The sequence below is a fragment of the Styela clava genome, chromosome 10 (assembly GCF_964204865.1).
Source record: "Styela clava chromosome 10, kaStyClav1.hap1.2, whole genome shotgun sequence".
NCBI lineage: Eukaryota > Metazoa > Chordata > Ascidiacea > Stolidobranchia > Styelidae > Styela > Styela clava.
The window spans coordinates 15,271,246-15,289,521 of record NC_135259.1 but is presented as its reverse complement, the minus strand read 5'-3'; the positions used below and the strand labels follow the sequence as shown (position 1 = coordinate 15,289,521).

The 18,276-nt window shown below is 34.3% G+C and overlaps 1 protein-coding gene across 1 annotated transcript; it reads left to right on the top strand.

The window, feature by feature from the left end:
• The first annotated feature begins 560 nt into the window (after window positions 1-560).
• On the top strand, window positions 561-18,218 carry LOC120337463 (uncharacterized). Its single transcript, XM_039405229.2, has 21 exons — window positions 561-746; window positions 1,699-1,836; window positions 2,809-2,943; window positions 3,380-3,537; window positions 4,005-4,122; window positions 5,360-5,451; window positions 5,775-5,854; window positions 6,208-6,365; window positions 7,484-7,743; window positions 7,973-8,146; window positions 8,587-8,787; window positions 9,274-9,407; window positions 9,822-9,897; window positions 10,218-10,308; window positions 10,889-11,042; window positions 11,574-11,754; window positions 12,468-12,573; window positions 13,120-13,203; window positions 14,038-14,728; window positions 15,196-15,358; window positions 15,938-18,218. Exons 1-21 carry the CDS (start codon window positions 722-724, stop codon window positions 16,406-16,408), a joined length of 3,690 nt encoding a protein of 1,229 aa, XP_039261163.2. The 5' UTR covers window positions 561-721; the 3' UTR covers window positions 16,409-18,218.
• Window positions 18,219-18,276: the final 58 nt, after the last annotated feature.

Below are 18,276 nucleotides of genomic sequence, written 5' to 3'. Positions count from 1 at the left end.
TACAGAAATCTGTTGTGCGCTTAAACAATAATAGGCTTACCTAAATTTTTGTCACAGACGCGTATTTTGCATAAAAAATCGATAGCCCGCTTTTGCTCTTAGACGAAGTAAATCATCATCTAAATAGGGTCCAAATGCTAATAAATTTTTAATACAGATTTTATCGTGAATTGTTATTTTCTTTTTGAAATGTACTATATGTTTCCAGCTAAAAAAAAATTTAGTAAAAATAGGTTTAAAACACAATCCAACAATCCAACCGCTTTCCCTTTGAACCCTCTTGTATACATCTCCTAAAAAAAATTCATAACTTTTTGTTCAAACATGCGAGAAACTTGTTTACTCCGTTTTATACCAGTCGTTGCTCGGGACACACACGCCTTTCTGCCTACCCTGTTGCGTTGAAAATAAGAGAAATTTGAAATCACGTAGCATAATCAATTTTAAGTCTTTCCAAACTCAATAAATTTTTTTATTCTGAAAAAGAAATCTACTGAAAATCCGTCATCTACCATTTATTTTATCCGTGTAGAAATATTATTTACGAATATAGGCGCTCACTGCCAGACTGCAGATCACAGCAAGACAGTACACAGCTGCAAAGTCAAACGCTTGACGTTCTGACGTTAGTCGTTAGTCGTTTTTGCTTATCTTCTTACCGTACATTATTCTAATTTTTTAGAAATCAAACTTGGGTGCTGGATTCAAATGCCCACAAATCATGAGTTTCATGTACAAGGCGATGAGTAAGTAGTCTATGTCATATTTTATGTTATTTTGAAACCTACGGTACCGGTACGGTACCGGTATGCTTCAACGTTACAGTTCACTCGGTCATGCAGACTGCAGTCACTATCCAGCTACCGGTATCGGCAGACTGATACGGTACGGAACAGTAGTGTGTTGTCGTTCATAACACCATTTCAGAATGGGTTGCTGTGGTGTGGTCATGTCTGCATGTTGTTTTCTGGTTTTGCTTGCATTGGAACCTTGCTTGTCTGCGCATCCGAAATCTAACAGCTATTTCTCTCGTTTATTTGCCCTGACGATCCCGGGTCTTGTGTAGTTTCGTACCTAACGTACTTCTAGTAGTAGTAGGCGTAGCATAACAATTTTTTGACATGCCAATCCTAACCCTCACCTGACTACACCATCCGAAAATTGCGTCACTACGACGTCACAATCACGGCATAGAGCTTGCCAAATTCTATGAGATAGATCGCTGACGGGGGTCGGTTCTTTATCTGTTTGTCGTTGGCGCCGATGCCATTCCGGGCCAGTCTGGATTTCATGGCCTTTTTGAACGAGAAATCGGGCGTGCAATCAGAAATTCCCGCGTACAAATAGGAATTTCTGGCGTGCAATTATAGCTCACGGCGTGCAAAACAACTGTGCCCGCGTGAAACTGACTTCGACCTAAGATACCTCTCAATACATCCGTGTAAAATTACCAGTATTGGATAAAAAATACGTTGAATCATAGCAAAAATGGACGTTTAACCTTTGACCCCCAAACATTATTTCTACAGTTTGTTGCTAATTTTGAGAGTGTTTGTGCGACTTTGGTTACCGGTACATCCAAATTATTAGATGAAAAATATGTTAAATCAGAGCAAAAATGGACGTTCGACCTTTGACCCCAAACATTACTTATAAAATTATGGTTTTTATATAATATTTTGTAATGCCTTTTTTTAGTGACTCGTGGTCCCAACAAGCGTAAGATCAAAGTAAATGAAGAGAATCTTGTTGGATTGATGACAAATGATGATGAGGATGAAGAGGAAGATGAAGATTTCACAATCTCAAAAGAGAATGAAGATGACGATGATGAGAGTGAGTGATATTTGTCACATGCACTCACTCAGAAAGAGAGTTGCAGTTCTTAGCACTTCATGGCAGATCCTGCCTTGAACGAACCGATGGCGTCTCTTGTCATGGTTTATGACGCTATTACCGGTATATTCACAAAGTCATGGACCAGATTTTGATTTATCAAGCGGAATTATATCTACTTAAACCTGAAACCCAACCCCAAATCCATCAAATCTGTATCCATAACAAGAATGTGCCAACTTACATAATATTTGTCACCATCAGGGGCAGCTCTGCCATTACAGCCAACATGCCGTGGTAACGGAAGCAAAATTTTACCCGCCATTAGTTTTCAATTTGCTGCCGCGGTAACGCAATCTCGCCATTGGTTTGTGGCAGCTAAAAAGTCAGTCGCCATAGGTTTGGCCATAGCGGCCATGTCGGAGTCGGATCTCTGAACGAAGTACTGAAGTACCGATCGGTACTAAGAATTTATTAAAGAGCCATAGTTTAAAATTATGTGTTACTAAATGTGCTACTCTTAATAAAGCAGTTCATGTCAATGCGATCAGAAGAATGGTTAAATTTTTTGGTTTTTAAATTTTTTACATTCATGATATATACCCATGCTTTTCAGTTATAATTTATACCTACTTACCTAATTTGGTACTCCCGGAGTGTTCTATTATGAGTTCGGGACTGTCTGTGTAAGCCAAGTGAATGTAGGCCCATAGCTTTCAGTCCCTTTACACAGCTTGATGTAAAGTAGTCTCCATATTGGTACACACACACTTCTGGAGCGCCCTTAATTTTAATGGTAGATATCTGAAAAATTTTTGATGGCTCGGTCAAGAACTTGAAGGAATCATATTCATTCCATCGCGTGTTAAAAATATCATTATGGGTTTAAAGAGATGCAGGCAATGTCTATGACGGATAACAAGTTGAAAACAATGATTCATCTTTTCGCTATTTCTGATACTTTTATTTCAGGTGACTCTGGAGATTGCAATACGGAGTCATCATCCACAGATGAAGAAGGAAATGAAAGTGATCATTCCAATGAACAAGAAAAATCTTCATCTAAGAAAACAAGTCAAGGGGCATCTTGTTCTAGTTTACAGAAGAGTGAGTTTTTCTTATCTCAATCACTGTTATTTCAGACCTTATATTAAATTACATAGCCTTTTTTGCATGTGCATTCATCATATCTCGGACCAGTAGCCTATTGGTTTTAGTTGAATTATGTCATATAATTAGCGAGTTATTAATAGGTAGTGATGAAGAGATCTAGATTTTTGCAAAGCAAGAAAACATGTGTGACCTAGATTTTTGAGGTGAAAGCGCATGTACAGGGTGTGTACTTTTAGTTTGTGATTCCACTATTAAAATGTGAAAATGTTATAAATTAATATATCTCAAAGACTCAAACAGATTAATTAGGACTACTCTCCATTTTCACAATCGTGCACTGAATGTGAGACTAACTAAGATGGTATGCAATATTCAGTAGGCATTTGAATTGAATTATTTTTCAGTTCTTCATTATATTTTATTTCAATAGGTAAGTTTGTGAAACATTGCAAACCTAAGAAAATATCAACCCAGCAGACAGTGAGGGAACTGCATTCACAGATATTTTCAGAATATTATGGATTACCAACTTCTACAGCAGAAATATTAACTCAAGCTAAGAAACAATGGAGACAATCAGAAATTGCTGTAAGTAGCAATATCTTATTCTGCTGACTAATCCACTTATTCTTTTCATTATTGCTGTTCTGATACAGTAAAGCTAAAATATAGATTGTGGTATTCAGATATTATTGTGTTTCCAATGTTTATAATCGAGCTCCATGAATACGCCTTTCCTGTTAGTTATCAAAAATAAAACGTCTTCTGATCACTAGATTAGTGAGATAAAAAATAAAAATTTATCCAAATTTCATTGGTGCATGGTGAATTCATTAAGAAATCATTTATGTTGTTCTCAGCATCATACTTACTTACAATTCTCAAATTCAACTAATTTTGTGATTAACATCATTTTCTTACCTGTAGGAGTGACGTACTATTCAGAATTTTTTCTTCAATTCTCCCTTTATTTTGGAACATTTATATATGAACTATTTTGAACATGCTGATCTAAATATTATATGAACAAGACTGTATCATTTGTTTATATGTAGGTGGAAAATATGGCAACATGGCCTGATGCCATATGTGCAGTTTGCTTGGATGAAGTAGATACAATGTTTAGAAGTCAGTCATTGACTTGTCAGATGTGTGGAATCTCAGTTCACGAAGGTCAGTTATTACAATTATTATTACAGGTATTATTATTATTGTAAAAATAACTTTACAGACCTTGGATTACTTTTTAAATCATAATTATGGTGTGGCATATTGACATATGCCTGAAATACTGACCTGACAGTTAGAAATTTCAAAACCTGTGATAGGCTATTTGTCAAACCTTCCACTTTTGCAATGAATAATCATCTATGATGCAAACCTCTTTATTCAACAATCCACATCTTTAAATAGCAATATCAAAGCTTTGCCCCAAAGCTAGCGTTTGGCTTAACACGAGTTTCTTTGGGTATTTTGATTTTTCACAAGATACTGATCATTTCCAAAAAAGGGCCATTCCAAGCAAAAGTTGAATTCCATCAATTTTTGAAAAAGTGTAGTGAAAGTAATTTTTTTTCATTTTTGATATCAAAAGACATTGGAATTTTATTGGACTGCATTCATTTCATCGAACAATTTAAAATTTCACCTATTTTTTTGATGGTTTATAAAAAATGGCCCGAAATGTAGAAATTTTGGTATAATTTACATATTTTGTGATGATTCCTGACACAAAGTGTTTGATTGTGTGGTACAGTTATTTCATTTGGAATTGACGCACTGGATTTAAGTTAATAAAGTTTAAATGTTTGCAGTGCTTTAGGACATTTCTTCACCCATTTAATGATTTATTATCAGAATTTTAAGAGATGATAGAGGCCGCTATTCCGAAGTGGAAAAATGTCCTGTAGTGTCACATACAATATGCACATTATTGGCATGGATTTACAGTGTTACATTAAGTAACTTGAGCTACACATAGAGAGGTAGTTCAGCTACTGCACCAGAAAATATTATGGGCTCCTACTGTACCATCGCATAAATTTACAGCACAGCACAACACAACGTACTGTTAGTGCATGGTAGATTTGCCGTCCTGTAGTGTCACGCTATATTTTACTATATTTTTTATCTACTATGTAAGTCTTGGGTGTAACTTTTGTGCAATTATTTACATATTCAATAAAGCAACTGATTGGACAATGAAACAAAACATGTAGCTGAAAATGTAAAAATATATTGCATCGAACAACATGCAAAATTTCTGGAATTGTCCTGTAGTGTCACTTGGAATAGCCCAAAATGTATTATGTAATTAGTCTTATTAACTGGAGATTTTCATAATGCTTCCTGCCCAATTTATAATTTTTAAATATTAAATAATAATATCTTCAATTATCTCACTTTCCAGGTTGTTACAATATCCAATTCAAGTCGAATAGCAGAGGAAGTCTTGATGGTGTTTGGATATGTGATTCTTGTGTACAAAGTGGAAATGACAATGTAAGTATTTTGCTAGAGAAATTAAAAAAACGTTAACACTTGAGATAAATATATTAAATTAATACCCAACTTTACTGCACAAATTCACTAAACTGCAAAAATTGTTTGAAGATTACTTATTATCACCTCACAAAATAGCACTTGGCATACACCACTAAAAAGCTGTGAACGAAGTTATAGCTTGAAGAGTAAAAAATGGGAAAATGACTATACAAATGGGTACAGAAAACTGGATTCAAAAGGTCAAAGAAGTTTATATGAGGATTAATAATGGTTATATTACTATTCATTCATTACCGTCCATATGATTCTCATTCACTCAGGTTTGCCAGTTCTGTCCTAACACCTGGGGATGCTTGAAAGAAACAAAATGTGGAAGATGGTGTCATCTCGTTTGTGCCAGGTGCGATTTTGTCTTTTTATTTTCTGCTTCTCTATCATTTACTGTCTATTGCAGCGGTTCCCAAACTTGTTCACACGTGCCGAATTATCAGGGAAAAAACTCACGACACACATACACGGAAAAAAATTGTTGCCTCAATTTTGTGATCGTTAATGTGTACTTTATGCTTTTTCGAGTTGTAAACACATCGGCGCTAATGAATAAAGGCAATGTCAACTCGCCTTCCTCATCTCTGCCTGATTTTCCTATGAAATACTAAAGAAAAAATAACTCTAATAGTGAATCCATATTGTGTTAGTTAATTAACTCAATGTAACAATATTTTTTAATGCTGGATATCATGTTGTTTGCAGAAATATTCTTGCGGACTTTCTATACAATTCACCTTCGAATTCAAGGAAATCTCCCGTAGCCAAAAGCACTATTTATATAAATTTGAACGACTGTAATAATAAAATGTTTGGAGCAAAAGATTGTGTTTTATGTGAAGATAGACTTGTGTCTAAGACAGGTAAGCCAACAATGATATGTTTCATAAGTTTTAATTAATATCAGGAAATTGAATGTCTTTAGCAGTAACGATTGGTTTTCCTTCTTGAGTATATTGGTGTTGAAACTTGCTACGCTGGCATCGCTGGTTAAAAATCTCTCTTCAAATCTCATACTCACGCCCAAAAACCTTTGTGCCTACAAATATCTTTAGTAGTCAAACCAAAATATACGTTGTATCATTGTCCGATCAGTTGCATTATGGGGTTTGAACAAAATTGCACAAAAGTTACACACAAGACTTACTTAGTGGATATAAAATATAAATATATAGTAAAGTATAGCGTGAAACGACGAGACAGCAATTCCGCCATGCATTAACAGTGTGTAGCACTGAAACAGTGTAGATGCATGGTGATAATGTGCGCATTGTATGGGACACGACACTACTGGAAATTTTTCCACTCTGGAACAGCGGTCTCCATCATCCTCTAAAATTCTGGTAATAAATCTATGAATTGGGGGAAAACATGTCCTACAGCACTGCAAACATCTAAGCTTTTTTTAACTCAAGTCCAGTGCATCTATTTGAAATGAAATAACTGTACCAGACAATCAAACACTTTGTATTACGAGTCATCAGTGATCAGTCCCGTCACAATGTCGATTATATCAAAATTTCTACATTCCATGCCACTTTGTGTAAATTGTCGAAAACCTGGGTGAAAGTTTAACTTTTTTTGTCGAAATGAAAGCAGTCCAATAAGATTCAAGTGTCTTTTGGTATAAAAAATGCAAAACAATTACTTTCACCACACTTTTAGAAAATTGATGAAATTTAACAGTTGCTTGGAATGGCTGGCCCATCAGTGGAATCTCTTACAGGGACTTTTTTGGAATAGAAGACATACATTTTTTTTAAACGAATGTCTAGGTTGTTGAAAGCCTAGCAAATTTTTTAGGTTTTTTTTGTCAGATGACACCTTGAATAATGGGATTACCAATATTTGGATAATTTGGCTGATTGAGCAAAATGAAGGGTGCATTAATTTAAAAAAAAGTTATTTATTTTTTACTTTTAATAAGAATATGATGTTCTATATTTTATTCCTCATTAAATATTAATTTATTCAATCCCAGGAATTTGCATAAAATGTGATGCTGGATTATGCAAGTCGACATTTCATGTGACATGCGCTCAACGACATGGATTGCTATCAAAACTTTCAGGATCTGGTGATAATAACAACAACATTAATTTTGGGGAAACTTATTACGCCAACTGTCCTCTGCATTCAAATAAAGAAGAAATGAAAAAACGACAAAAACGGTTTATATTGCATTTGAAAACTTCTGAACTTCAAAAGTATAAGTTGGCTCAAAGAAGTGCGATAGAAAAGGTAGAATGCCAATATTTACTAGCGATAGTATAGCAATAAATATAAATAATATTAATTATGGCATATATGAAATTATTCTGCTTGTAATATTTGCCGGAATAAACCTCTTATTTAAGCCATTGATGAATCGTGCATAAGCAACATCTGATAAATAAATTTGTTTGTCTAAATTGATTGTATAATTCTATTTTCCTGTGTGATCAATTTTTCAATCAATCCCAATTTTTAGAATAAAGTCACTGGAAAAACAATTGAATTGAGACAAGCCAAAAGAAAACGAAGTGACACATATATACCGCCAAGACCTCCGTTAGAACAAATACCAAGATTATTGTCATCTGATGCTCATTTCACTCGATTGCTGAATAACAAAGCAGAAAAGATGTTTGGAATTAATACTAAAGTAAATTTGCCGAGTTATTGGTCAATAACAAAGTATTTGTCAATTCTCCCATCTAACTAGAAATAGCAGAAAACTGTTTACGTGATGTTCCTAAGATTGAAGTATCACATAATTCGACCTTTGGCATTGTTTGCCCATTCACCCTATCATTTTGGGGGTTAATACAACCTTAAACCAGGGCTATGGAGTCTGATAAAATTGGCAATTGATGAATGTAGAAACTCTGAACGCCGAGTAAATCAAATTTTGATAACAATAACTTTGGCTCATATAAGGCGTATTACTATACTGACAAAATTGCTTGGTAAAATTGCTGCTTTTTGAGTTTGACTTGAGTCGGAAGTTTTGACTTATTTTATCACCATTGAGAGTCAGAGTCCCGCCTCCAGGGAATTTAAAATTTTAACTTCGACACAAAACATTGCTACCTACCTTTATAGTGTCCTGCGACTATCATTCCCAAGGCAACAGAGATAAGAAAGCGTCATTATGTTGCTCCTTCCTTGACAACTGACTTCTCTGCTTATTTCGTTGATCGTGAGTTAAGAATAGAAGAGGAAAAAAGCTGTCTTTCATCAGCGATCGCAACTAATCGAGGATTATCAGAAGAACAAGAATGGGAAAGACATAAATATAATGAGGTATGTTGGCCGATGTATAGTTGGGTAGTGGAGTGAATTGATAGACCAATGCGCAAATATATGTGCATGAGGTCAATCATGGGTACCAGCACTGAAAAGTGCGCTTCAGAAGTGTATGTACCAATATGGAGGTAACTAATTTTGTTTGCCTACTTTATATCAAGTTGTGTAAAGGGACTGAAACTTATGGGCAGGGCTATATTCACTTGGCTAACACAGACAGTCCCCGAATTCGTAATAGAACTAAAATCAGGAAAATCAGAATAAAATTATGGCCTAACTCTAACCTGGTATCCAGACTACGGGAGTACCCTACCCAAGAGTGTTAAATTAGCAAAATTATGCTTGATTTTCAAGACCTCGCTCTTAAATTAAAGAATGCTGCCTGAAGAGTGTTTATCAATAAACTTGTTCAACTACAAAATTCCGACTTGTATTGCCCCGGTAATAGATGATAAATCTATACCTTTATTGTTTATATTTCAGCATCGTAAAACAATCAATGAACTTAAATCAAATCGCAATGATTTGAAAAATGACTTGGATAACTTGAAACAAATGTTATCTTCAATCGCTGATTGGGCTAGAAGTCCATATTCCCACATTGCTCCAGTGTTAGGGTAAGTTTTTTGCTCAATTCTATAACTTATACTCTCTTGAATGTTGACTGATTTTGTTCTTTATCTAGGGATGGATGAATATTTTCGTTTGGATAAAATGTTGGCTGCTTGAGAAATGATTCAAAATTATAGAATATCCTATGATAATTTTCTAGACTGTCTCAAATGAAATAAAAGCAAATATACTTAGAATTAACAAATACCCTGTCGTAAATTCCATCAAATTGGTTCAACATAAATTTGAATGAAATTGTTGAATTCATTTTTATCTTCATTTGCATTCCAATGTTAGATTTGCACCTTGTTTGAATATATGACGACTTTGTTAGATTGCATGACATAATTCATTTATTGTCTAAAATGATTAAATATTGCTTTTTGTTCGCTTCAATTATAAAATCAATTGTTATTCAGATCAAAACGAAGGAAGTCCATTACTCCTCGAAAAATGACTCACTCGTCGAATCTTCAAGTTTCCCCGACTTCTAAGGTGAGAACTTATGATATCTTTCACATATATATCCAAAATGAAGTGAAGCAATATTGTTAAATGATAATACTAAATCAGGTTGACTGATAGAGAAAAATAGAGACAACTTAGGAACACATAATGGCTCTAGGAATATTGGATTTTGAGACATAGAACTTCCAAACATTTTGTCCTGTTTTCTGAGATTTACGAGTACACTTATCAGTTAATGCAATTTTTACTTGAGTAATCTCATATCCTTATTTGAACCTATAATGGTGAATTAATCGTGACAAAAAAAATGTGAAATTGTATAAAAAAATTAATGTTTTCTTATTCAGAGACTCAGCTGGGAAGGGGATGGTACCGGAAGAGATTTGCCAACTTCACCAACATCTCCTGCTTCTAATAAAGATAATATTCCTGATGCCGGTAAGTGTTTTTTTTAACCAAACTGGTTCTTGTATTGGTTCCATCATACTTTGTCTTCCATATTGACATTTGAAACCTTACCGATAAGTATCTCTAAAATCTCCTCTAACCATGAAAAATGAATATCCGAATAGCTGTTCAATCATACTACAGTTTTATATGTTTGGTGAAAGGTGTCTGTGTTGAAAATAAAGTATCCGTCAGAAAATTCGGTGCTCCAGAAGTATATGTACCAATATGGAGATAAATAATTTTGCTCGCCTACTTTACATCAAGTTGTGTAAAGGGACTGAAATCTATGGGCAGGGGGTATATTCACTTGGCTAACACAGACAGTCTCCGAACTCGTAATAGAACTTGAATAAGGAAAATCAGAATACATTATGGCCTAACCCTAACCTGGTACACACACTACGGGAGTACCCATTTTCATAATTTTTTTTTTTTATATTCACTTTAAAGCGCATTGCCATCGACCTCTATTATTAAAAAAAATTTTATTGAAAAAATATTTTTCACCTTGCGCATTCAAATTGCCTTGATTTTTTTTAATTCCCATTTATTTACTATTTCCCTACAGAATCTATCATTGAACTGAAAAGTTGTGGGATATGTAACGGACAAGAAAATCAACATTTATTAGCGAAATGTGACGTTTGTAGAGAGTGGCAACATCTTGCATGTCTTGATCCTCCACTAACTCAAATGCCTAAACGAACAAAGTTTTCTTTATGGTAAGGAAACATGTATTATGCTAATTTACATAATATACCCATAATAAGCTTAATAAGTTTGGAAATTGGTACTTTGGTAATATGTTAGATTTTCAGGTAAGGATAGGGAGATTTTATCACAATGGCCAGAAAGTTTGGATAATTTGATTCTGAAAATTGTAATTGAAAAAATGGAAAATGAATTTAAAAATCCATAATCTATAAAAATACTTTTATCATTTTTGTTACAAAGCATTGACTTATTAAAATTAAAGTTTTGTGTTCTGAATTATATATTTGTATCATTTATTGTTTACTCCGGTAACTAGATTCTTGACTAAATTGTTGGAATGCCATTTTTTTTTATGCAACACTTTTATCATAATTTTTGCCCTTCAGTTCTTCAGGTATATCAGGCTCCTGTTTTTATGTCTAAAAATGAAGCTGAAGCTTCGGCAACATTGCTATTAATAATCATCTGTTTTAGATTTAAAAAACTCTTTTTATATTTTCTGTATAATGTCACTTTCTAACAGTGAACTTCTCATACAGGCAATGCTCAGAATGTATAGATACAAGTGGTTCATCTTCATCTGATAATGACACTGATAATCATGGTACATTCACTGGTCAAGATGGACGTAGGGTGACAAGAAGATTACGTAGAGTTCCCGATAAACTTGCTGTTGGATTTCCAGATGATAATAAAGCAGTTACAAAGACAACAAGCATGGTATGTTATTTATTGAATGATACCTAGGTTCAGTTTGAAGTCTACGTCCCCCTTGAGACCTGCTTGTATATAAGGAAGCGATAAGTGGTAAATTAGGGATTGATAATACAGTAACCTTTGATATATCCTCAGTTCGTAGCTTGAGTCTGATCTAACTCTATAAAGTAGTTGACCTTGCACTATTTTAGCGCAGAATGCAATTTTATTTGAATATTTTGAAGACTTGTACTAAATACCAGCGGTGCTGGCTCGTACATTTTTCGGCGCTCCTGTAGTGTTCGAACCAAGATGGCAGACACCGGAATATAGTATGTGTACCAGGTTAGGGTACCAGGCCATAATTTTATTCCAATTTTTCTCATTTTAGTTCTATTACGAGTTTGGGGACTAGGCAAGTGACTTCCGTAGTATTTACACTTGAAATTATGGCCTAACCCTAACCTGGTACACATACTATGTTCCGGTGTCCGTCTTCTTGGTTCACATACTACGGGAGTACCCATTTTTCTTGCCACACATTTTATTATTAACAACCTCTCAATACTACCATAAATAGGTATGAAATATTAATAATACTACATTCGAACACAAAAGTAAAAATTCTTCAGTTACGCCAATTGAATTCCTCTCCAGCTGATGAACTATAGTCTAACTTCTTCAAGAAAACAAAATATAACCTAATAAATAATAAATCGAATCAAAATTTTTTTAAGATTGGACATACAAAGTTGGCAAGGAAAAGAAGAAGAAAAATGCAAGAAGCATTGAAAAAATTTAAGAACAAACCTGAGCTTAAACAAAATATAGGAATGGAGAAAGGTTGGTTTATTTTCCTAATTAAAGCATTTACCGTAATCCACTTCATACATTTCAACTTTCAGCTTATATTGAAATATTCCATTCTTTTCTGGTATTAACAAAAGTCCATAAATATTTTGATTTGAGGTATATCAGTTGATATTTTGGCTAATGATAATTCCCGAATATTGATTTGAAGAACTGTCATTTCATTGTGTGTGCTATTGACAATCTGTATGGTGTGCCAGCAAAAATTAGATTTTTTACGATTCTATAAAAAGTTGCTTATGATCTAGTTTAATTTATAAGTGACTTATACCTAGGTGTAGTTAGATTTGAGTTGTGTTCGATCGCATCATTGTCCGAAATCTATAAATGTTCAACTGATAATAGACTGAAGTTACTGTATGTAGACATTTCAATAATATCCGTATAAATTTCTAATATTCAATTTTAAATTATGCCAAAGATTTCCATGTTTGCTCCAGTGTAAAAAATTATAATTTGTTATTTCTGTATTTTCATTCTGCTTCATTGTGTTTGTTCATTAATGCTGCACTTTTCCAGAAACTACTGCGACTGTCAGTACACCATCAAATTCATTTTGGATCCAGACAACTGGCTCAAAATCTTTTATGGAAGATGCAAAAAGTTAGTATTTGAAGACTCTTGCGTCTCTTACCATATTTTTTATTTATACAATCATACATACGAATTTTATTCTGGTAGCTATATGTTCAAATTGTTTTAACCGTGTCTCCCGACCTCGCCAGGGGGGAGTTTTGTCAATCATTTTCGTGCATAGTGAGGGACAAATTTAAGATTAATTCAAAATAATGAAAGGTTGGAAACCACTGGTTAGACCAGGGGTGTGCAACAGGCGGCCTGCGGGCCATAACCCGGCCCGCCAAGACAATAAGTGTGGCCCTCGTCAGCACTCAGATATTTTCCCACAAAGCATCAAATTCTAACCCCTGACAGTTTATGTTTAAAAAAGCGCACACACGGGTCAAAATCCATAATTTTATGTCTTTTGCCTTTATTACTGTAAGACTAAGCTATAGCCTTTTCGTGGTGAGAATTTTTTAATTTATTGTGCACCCGAAAGAAATTGAATTTTTTGAATTGCCCGGCGAGATGTCAGAAGTTGGTTATATGGCCCGCCGACAAAAAATGTTGCACACTCCTGGGTTAGACAAAGTTTTTCCTAACATATAATTATAAGATATTTTTTATGAAATTTCAGATTAATTATGGTTCACTTATTCAATTGCCTAATTTACAGGGTAAAGCAGTGGCATATGTAATTGTATGAATTCTTCTATGTCCGTGTCCGTCCATGTCTGTTTTCTATTTCAACTCTGTGTTCTGCATTGATTTGTTTGTATAACTTTTTCACTTATTTGCTAATGCAGAACGGCTAGTTCCCCACCTTCTTCTTTTAATTTCAATGTTTTCCATAATATTTTATCAATATTTTTTCAGAATCTTTACCATTTATTGTATCGGGTCAATCCAAGCTTCAAACAGATTTACAGAAGTCGCTGAATAAGTTACAATCAGCAAAAGTGAACACTAAAACATCATTCAAATCTGGGAACACTATATCTAGTATCTCACATAAACCTGTCACAGCTGGCTACCAATTGAACAAATCTAATAAGGCACTGGTCTCTAATGTTTCCAGAACAATGAAATCTTATACTGCTAGTAGGCAAATGCGAAAAATCATAATTTTAAAAAAGCGTATCATTTCACCTCATCGACCAATGGGATTGGGAAAAGCGAAAAAAGTACTTTCCATTCCTTCGAAAGAAATTAGGAAAGTATTAATTCCGGTAAAAACACGTACAGTCAATGCTGCTACAAGTAATGCAATGACGGGTGAGGTGAAAAATTCACCAGTTTTAAATACTGAGAAGCTTACTACGGTAGCTGCGCCACCTGAAGCCAGGCTGAACATGATGAAGAAGGTCACACAACCTGAAAAGAAGAACCAGGTCAAAAAATCAACAATTCCAGTTAAAATGGAGAAAAAAATTCGGTATTGTGATGTATGTAATAAATGTGATGATGAAGTACATATTGTTAGTTGTGAAACATGCAAGAAACATTATCATTGGGAATGCTGTGATCCACCATTGAAGGCAAATCCAGTAAAGAAATGGATGGCCTGGTAAATTCTTTTATAACTTTATTCCATATAGACTGTCAATAGGGCGCTCCAGAAGTATGTGTACCAATATGGAGGTAACTAATTTTTTTCGCCTGTTTTGACATCAAGTGGTCTGTCTAATGGGACGGGAGCCTATGGGAAGAGGGATATTCACCTGGCTGACACAGACAGTCCCGGAACCTGTAATAGTACTAACAACGAAAATCGGAAAACATACCATGGGAGTACATCAATAGAGCTCATATCTGCCACTATAACTGTATTGTTTTTGAAAGTGTATGCCAGTTGCCAAAGTTTCGAATATTCTATCCTTTTTACACATTATTTGCATACTTCAAAGCTGTTTTTTTCTTTTGGAAATAGTTACCTTGTTTGAGTTTTCAGTAAGCAAACTAGCCTAAAATTGATACATTGTGCCGAATTCATTTATCCAAAAACAAGACTTGAAAATTCTTTATTTTTTTCAGGGAATGTTCGAATTGTGTAGACGAGAGAGAAGAAAAAGAAGAAGAAGAATTTGATAAAGAGCAAACTATCGATGATGAAAGCACAGCAGTGGCATCGTCTGGTCGTCGAGTTATAAACCGAAAACGTAAACCACCTCAAGTCTTTGAACCTGACTTCAATGTGGTTAGTTTCATTATTCTTTGTACCTAATGTAATTTATTTGATACTACTTGATTAAATGTTGATTAGAACAAAATATTTGATTTGATAACTTGAGTATATATTTGGAGTATACCTTATATATATATGCTCCTAAGATTGGTCATTTAAAATAAGTTGCAATAACCATAAAAAAAAAACTATCTTTAAATTAAAGAATTCTAATTTGTCTTGATGTCATTTCACTCCAGTTTAGATAATAAACAGTTGTGGGTAAAGATATACATTTATTCAGTTATGTGACGTTATGTCTATATAAAAGTATATTAATGTGCTCATATTACATCATTAGTAGTAAGTAATATTGCCTGTGGGCTGTGGCCACGAAAATTATATTTTTCATGATACCTCACTCAAAACCTTGAGTTCCTAGTTAATTTAGTAACTGGGGAACCCCATGGGGAATTTGGATTTGATATCTGGAACCTGCGATGCCACAGTAGTTTAATTAGTCGAATGCATAAATCAAAATCACATCAAACTATTTTTTTATTTAAGACTTCTTTGTTTTTTGTTTTGATAACTATTACTTTCGTTTCACAGTCTACACAGCAGAAGATATTTCGTTCCATTGCAAAACAGAAGTTACGGAAGAAAGGGTCTTCCGTTATACAGCGAACTCCAGATGGCAACAGAAATAAATTATTTGGTCATCAAACAAACATGGGAGAAGCTGCAGCTCGTTGTCGACCAGTTGAAAACAGCTTGAAACTTTCTTCTTTAAAATTCACATCGGCGTATTCTAGCACTACACCAAAAATTTTGAATCCAGAATTACTTCAATCTACACCACCACAGTCTTTAAAAATGTCTCCTCCTGTTGTTATTTTACCAGCTTCTACCTCAAAAATTAAAGTTCTGAATTCTTTATCGGGTTTGGATTTTGCCAAATTTAAAACAATATCTGTCATTAAGTCTTCCATGCCATTCATTGCTAACTCACCACCCAAGACGGATAGTCCAAACATGCCTGTGACTAGTAATGCTGATAAATCTCCACCAACGAAAAATTAGCAAAGGAGAATCTACGTTTTTCAAATAAAAAAACTTTGTCTGCAACATAACATGACTTTCCAACTTTTTTATTGCTCTTTACCACAAATAGATATATTCGGTTGCTGCATACCACTTATGTTCACCTCAAAGAACACATACATCATAATTACTTTGAAACATTTGAGAGCTTGTTACTCGAATTATTATTCAGCACACTAGTTGGAATATTCGGTTGTGAACTGTCGTGCTTTCACAAATATGCTATGGATGAAAACTGATGCTAATCGGGCTAGCTAGCCCATGTGACTACATTACAATATGTACATATTTGCGTATATTACAGTTGAAAAACAAAAGAAAATTAACTGTAGCGAGTTTACATTATTACATTTCTCTGTGGAATTTTTTTCATTTCAATATTTGTAAAACATCATAAGTACAATTTCGAAGCTTGGTAGCATGTCCACAAAAGGTTGGGACCATGGTTTTCGAACTTATGAGATGGCATGTTCATTAATAACAACTGAAACGAGAATATCGGTTGGAAACCGAAGACTTATCGATTGATAGTTAGGGGATCCCCCAAAACAGAAACTGCAGTTTCGATTCATCCGCTCTTGTAACTTGCGCACTGCGCATCGCACACACACACTCGGCGGGTCTCAAAATTCTCTCGCTTTACAAAAATCTAGATCACTATATCAATAATTGATTGATAACTCGCTGATTATACGACATAATTCGCCCAAAATCAATAGGCTTCTGGTCCGAGATAAGATGAATGCACATGCAAAATCTGGAGCAGATTCAATCTCGCTTTCGTGAGATATCGCGTGCATCTAACAAACATACGGACATACAGACAAATACCTATCAACATACTTACCGATTAAAATCGATAAGTAATAAATTGTCCTTGGCTACTATGTATGTCTTTTGAAGAGAAAGTATATTAATTTCCATACTAAATGGAGAAGAATCTGAAGAGTCTTTTTTCTACTATTCTTTTTTTGTGTAATATCATGGAAGCATTTTGCTTGGAATATACGTCCTTGGATAGATAAAAGTAATTGAAAATGTAGTGTCTCTCTATGACACCAAGATATAGCGGATACTTCGCTATGTTTTTGTAACTGAAAAGATGAGTGAGTACAGTAGTTGTTTTTCTCTGCGATTGACGTTAAATCCCAACATATGAATATTTGTTGACTCTACTGATTAGTATAAAATCTTGTTGCTATTTTCGGATTAACGAGAACATTATTTCATGCATTGTTTGTTTGGAATAAAATTCAGGAGTAGGTATGGTTATGTGGTCCCAATTGTCATTCAAATGGCCTCCTCTACTTTGTTTGATATTCACCGTACTTGCCAATGACAACAGTACTGATATAGTACTATTATTACAATTTGCACCATATGTTTTTAGTGCTCTTTATATTACTTGCCTTCTTTTTAATTGTATGGTATTTTTTACATGATTAGACCTGTAAGGCATTGCCAGAGGGGTTTTGTAGACTTTGAAGTGTTGTGCTAGCATTTGTAAATGTCTCCCTAAATATGTTATTATTTGGGTGGTTGAGAACTATTGAAATCATAATTGCCAAAGCTACAGTCATTGACAAGTCTCCAACGAACGTAGAATTTTTTTAAATACTAAAACTGAAATATGATTGTTTTTAGCTGGTTTGCTAGAAATTTGGTTCTTATCCGTCTTTGTTTGAAAAGTTTTTTCTGGTATTATACTTCCTTTCTTCTAACCAGCACATCACTTTCTGTTTTATACACATATTTTCTTGATTTTGGAAATAAATTTGTACAAAAGTAATGTCGGTTTGCTTCACGGAAAAGAGGACTTGCACAGAAACTATTATAAGTATTAAGCA

Bases quoted from the DNA above. Each gene is read 5' to 3' on its own strand.
- LOC120337463 (XM_039405229.2), top strand. From the start codon at position 722: ATGAGTTTCATGTACAAGGCGATGA. The intron at 9,898-10,217 runs GTGAGAACTTAT...TTTCTTATTCAG, and splicing joins AAGTTTCCCCGACTTCTAAG to AGACTCAGCTGGGAAGGGGA. The intron at 11,043-11,573 runs GTAAGGAAACAT...CTTCTCATACAG, and splicing joins CGAACAAAGTTTTCTTTATG to GCAATGCTCAGAATGTATAG.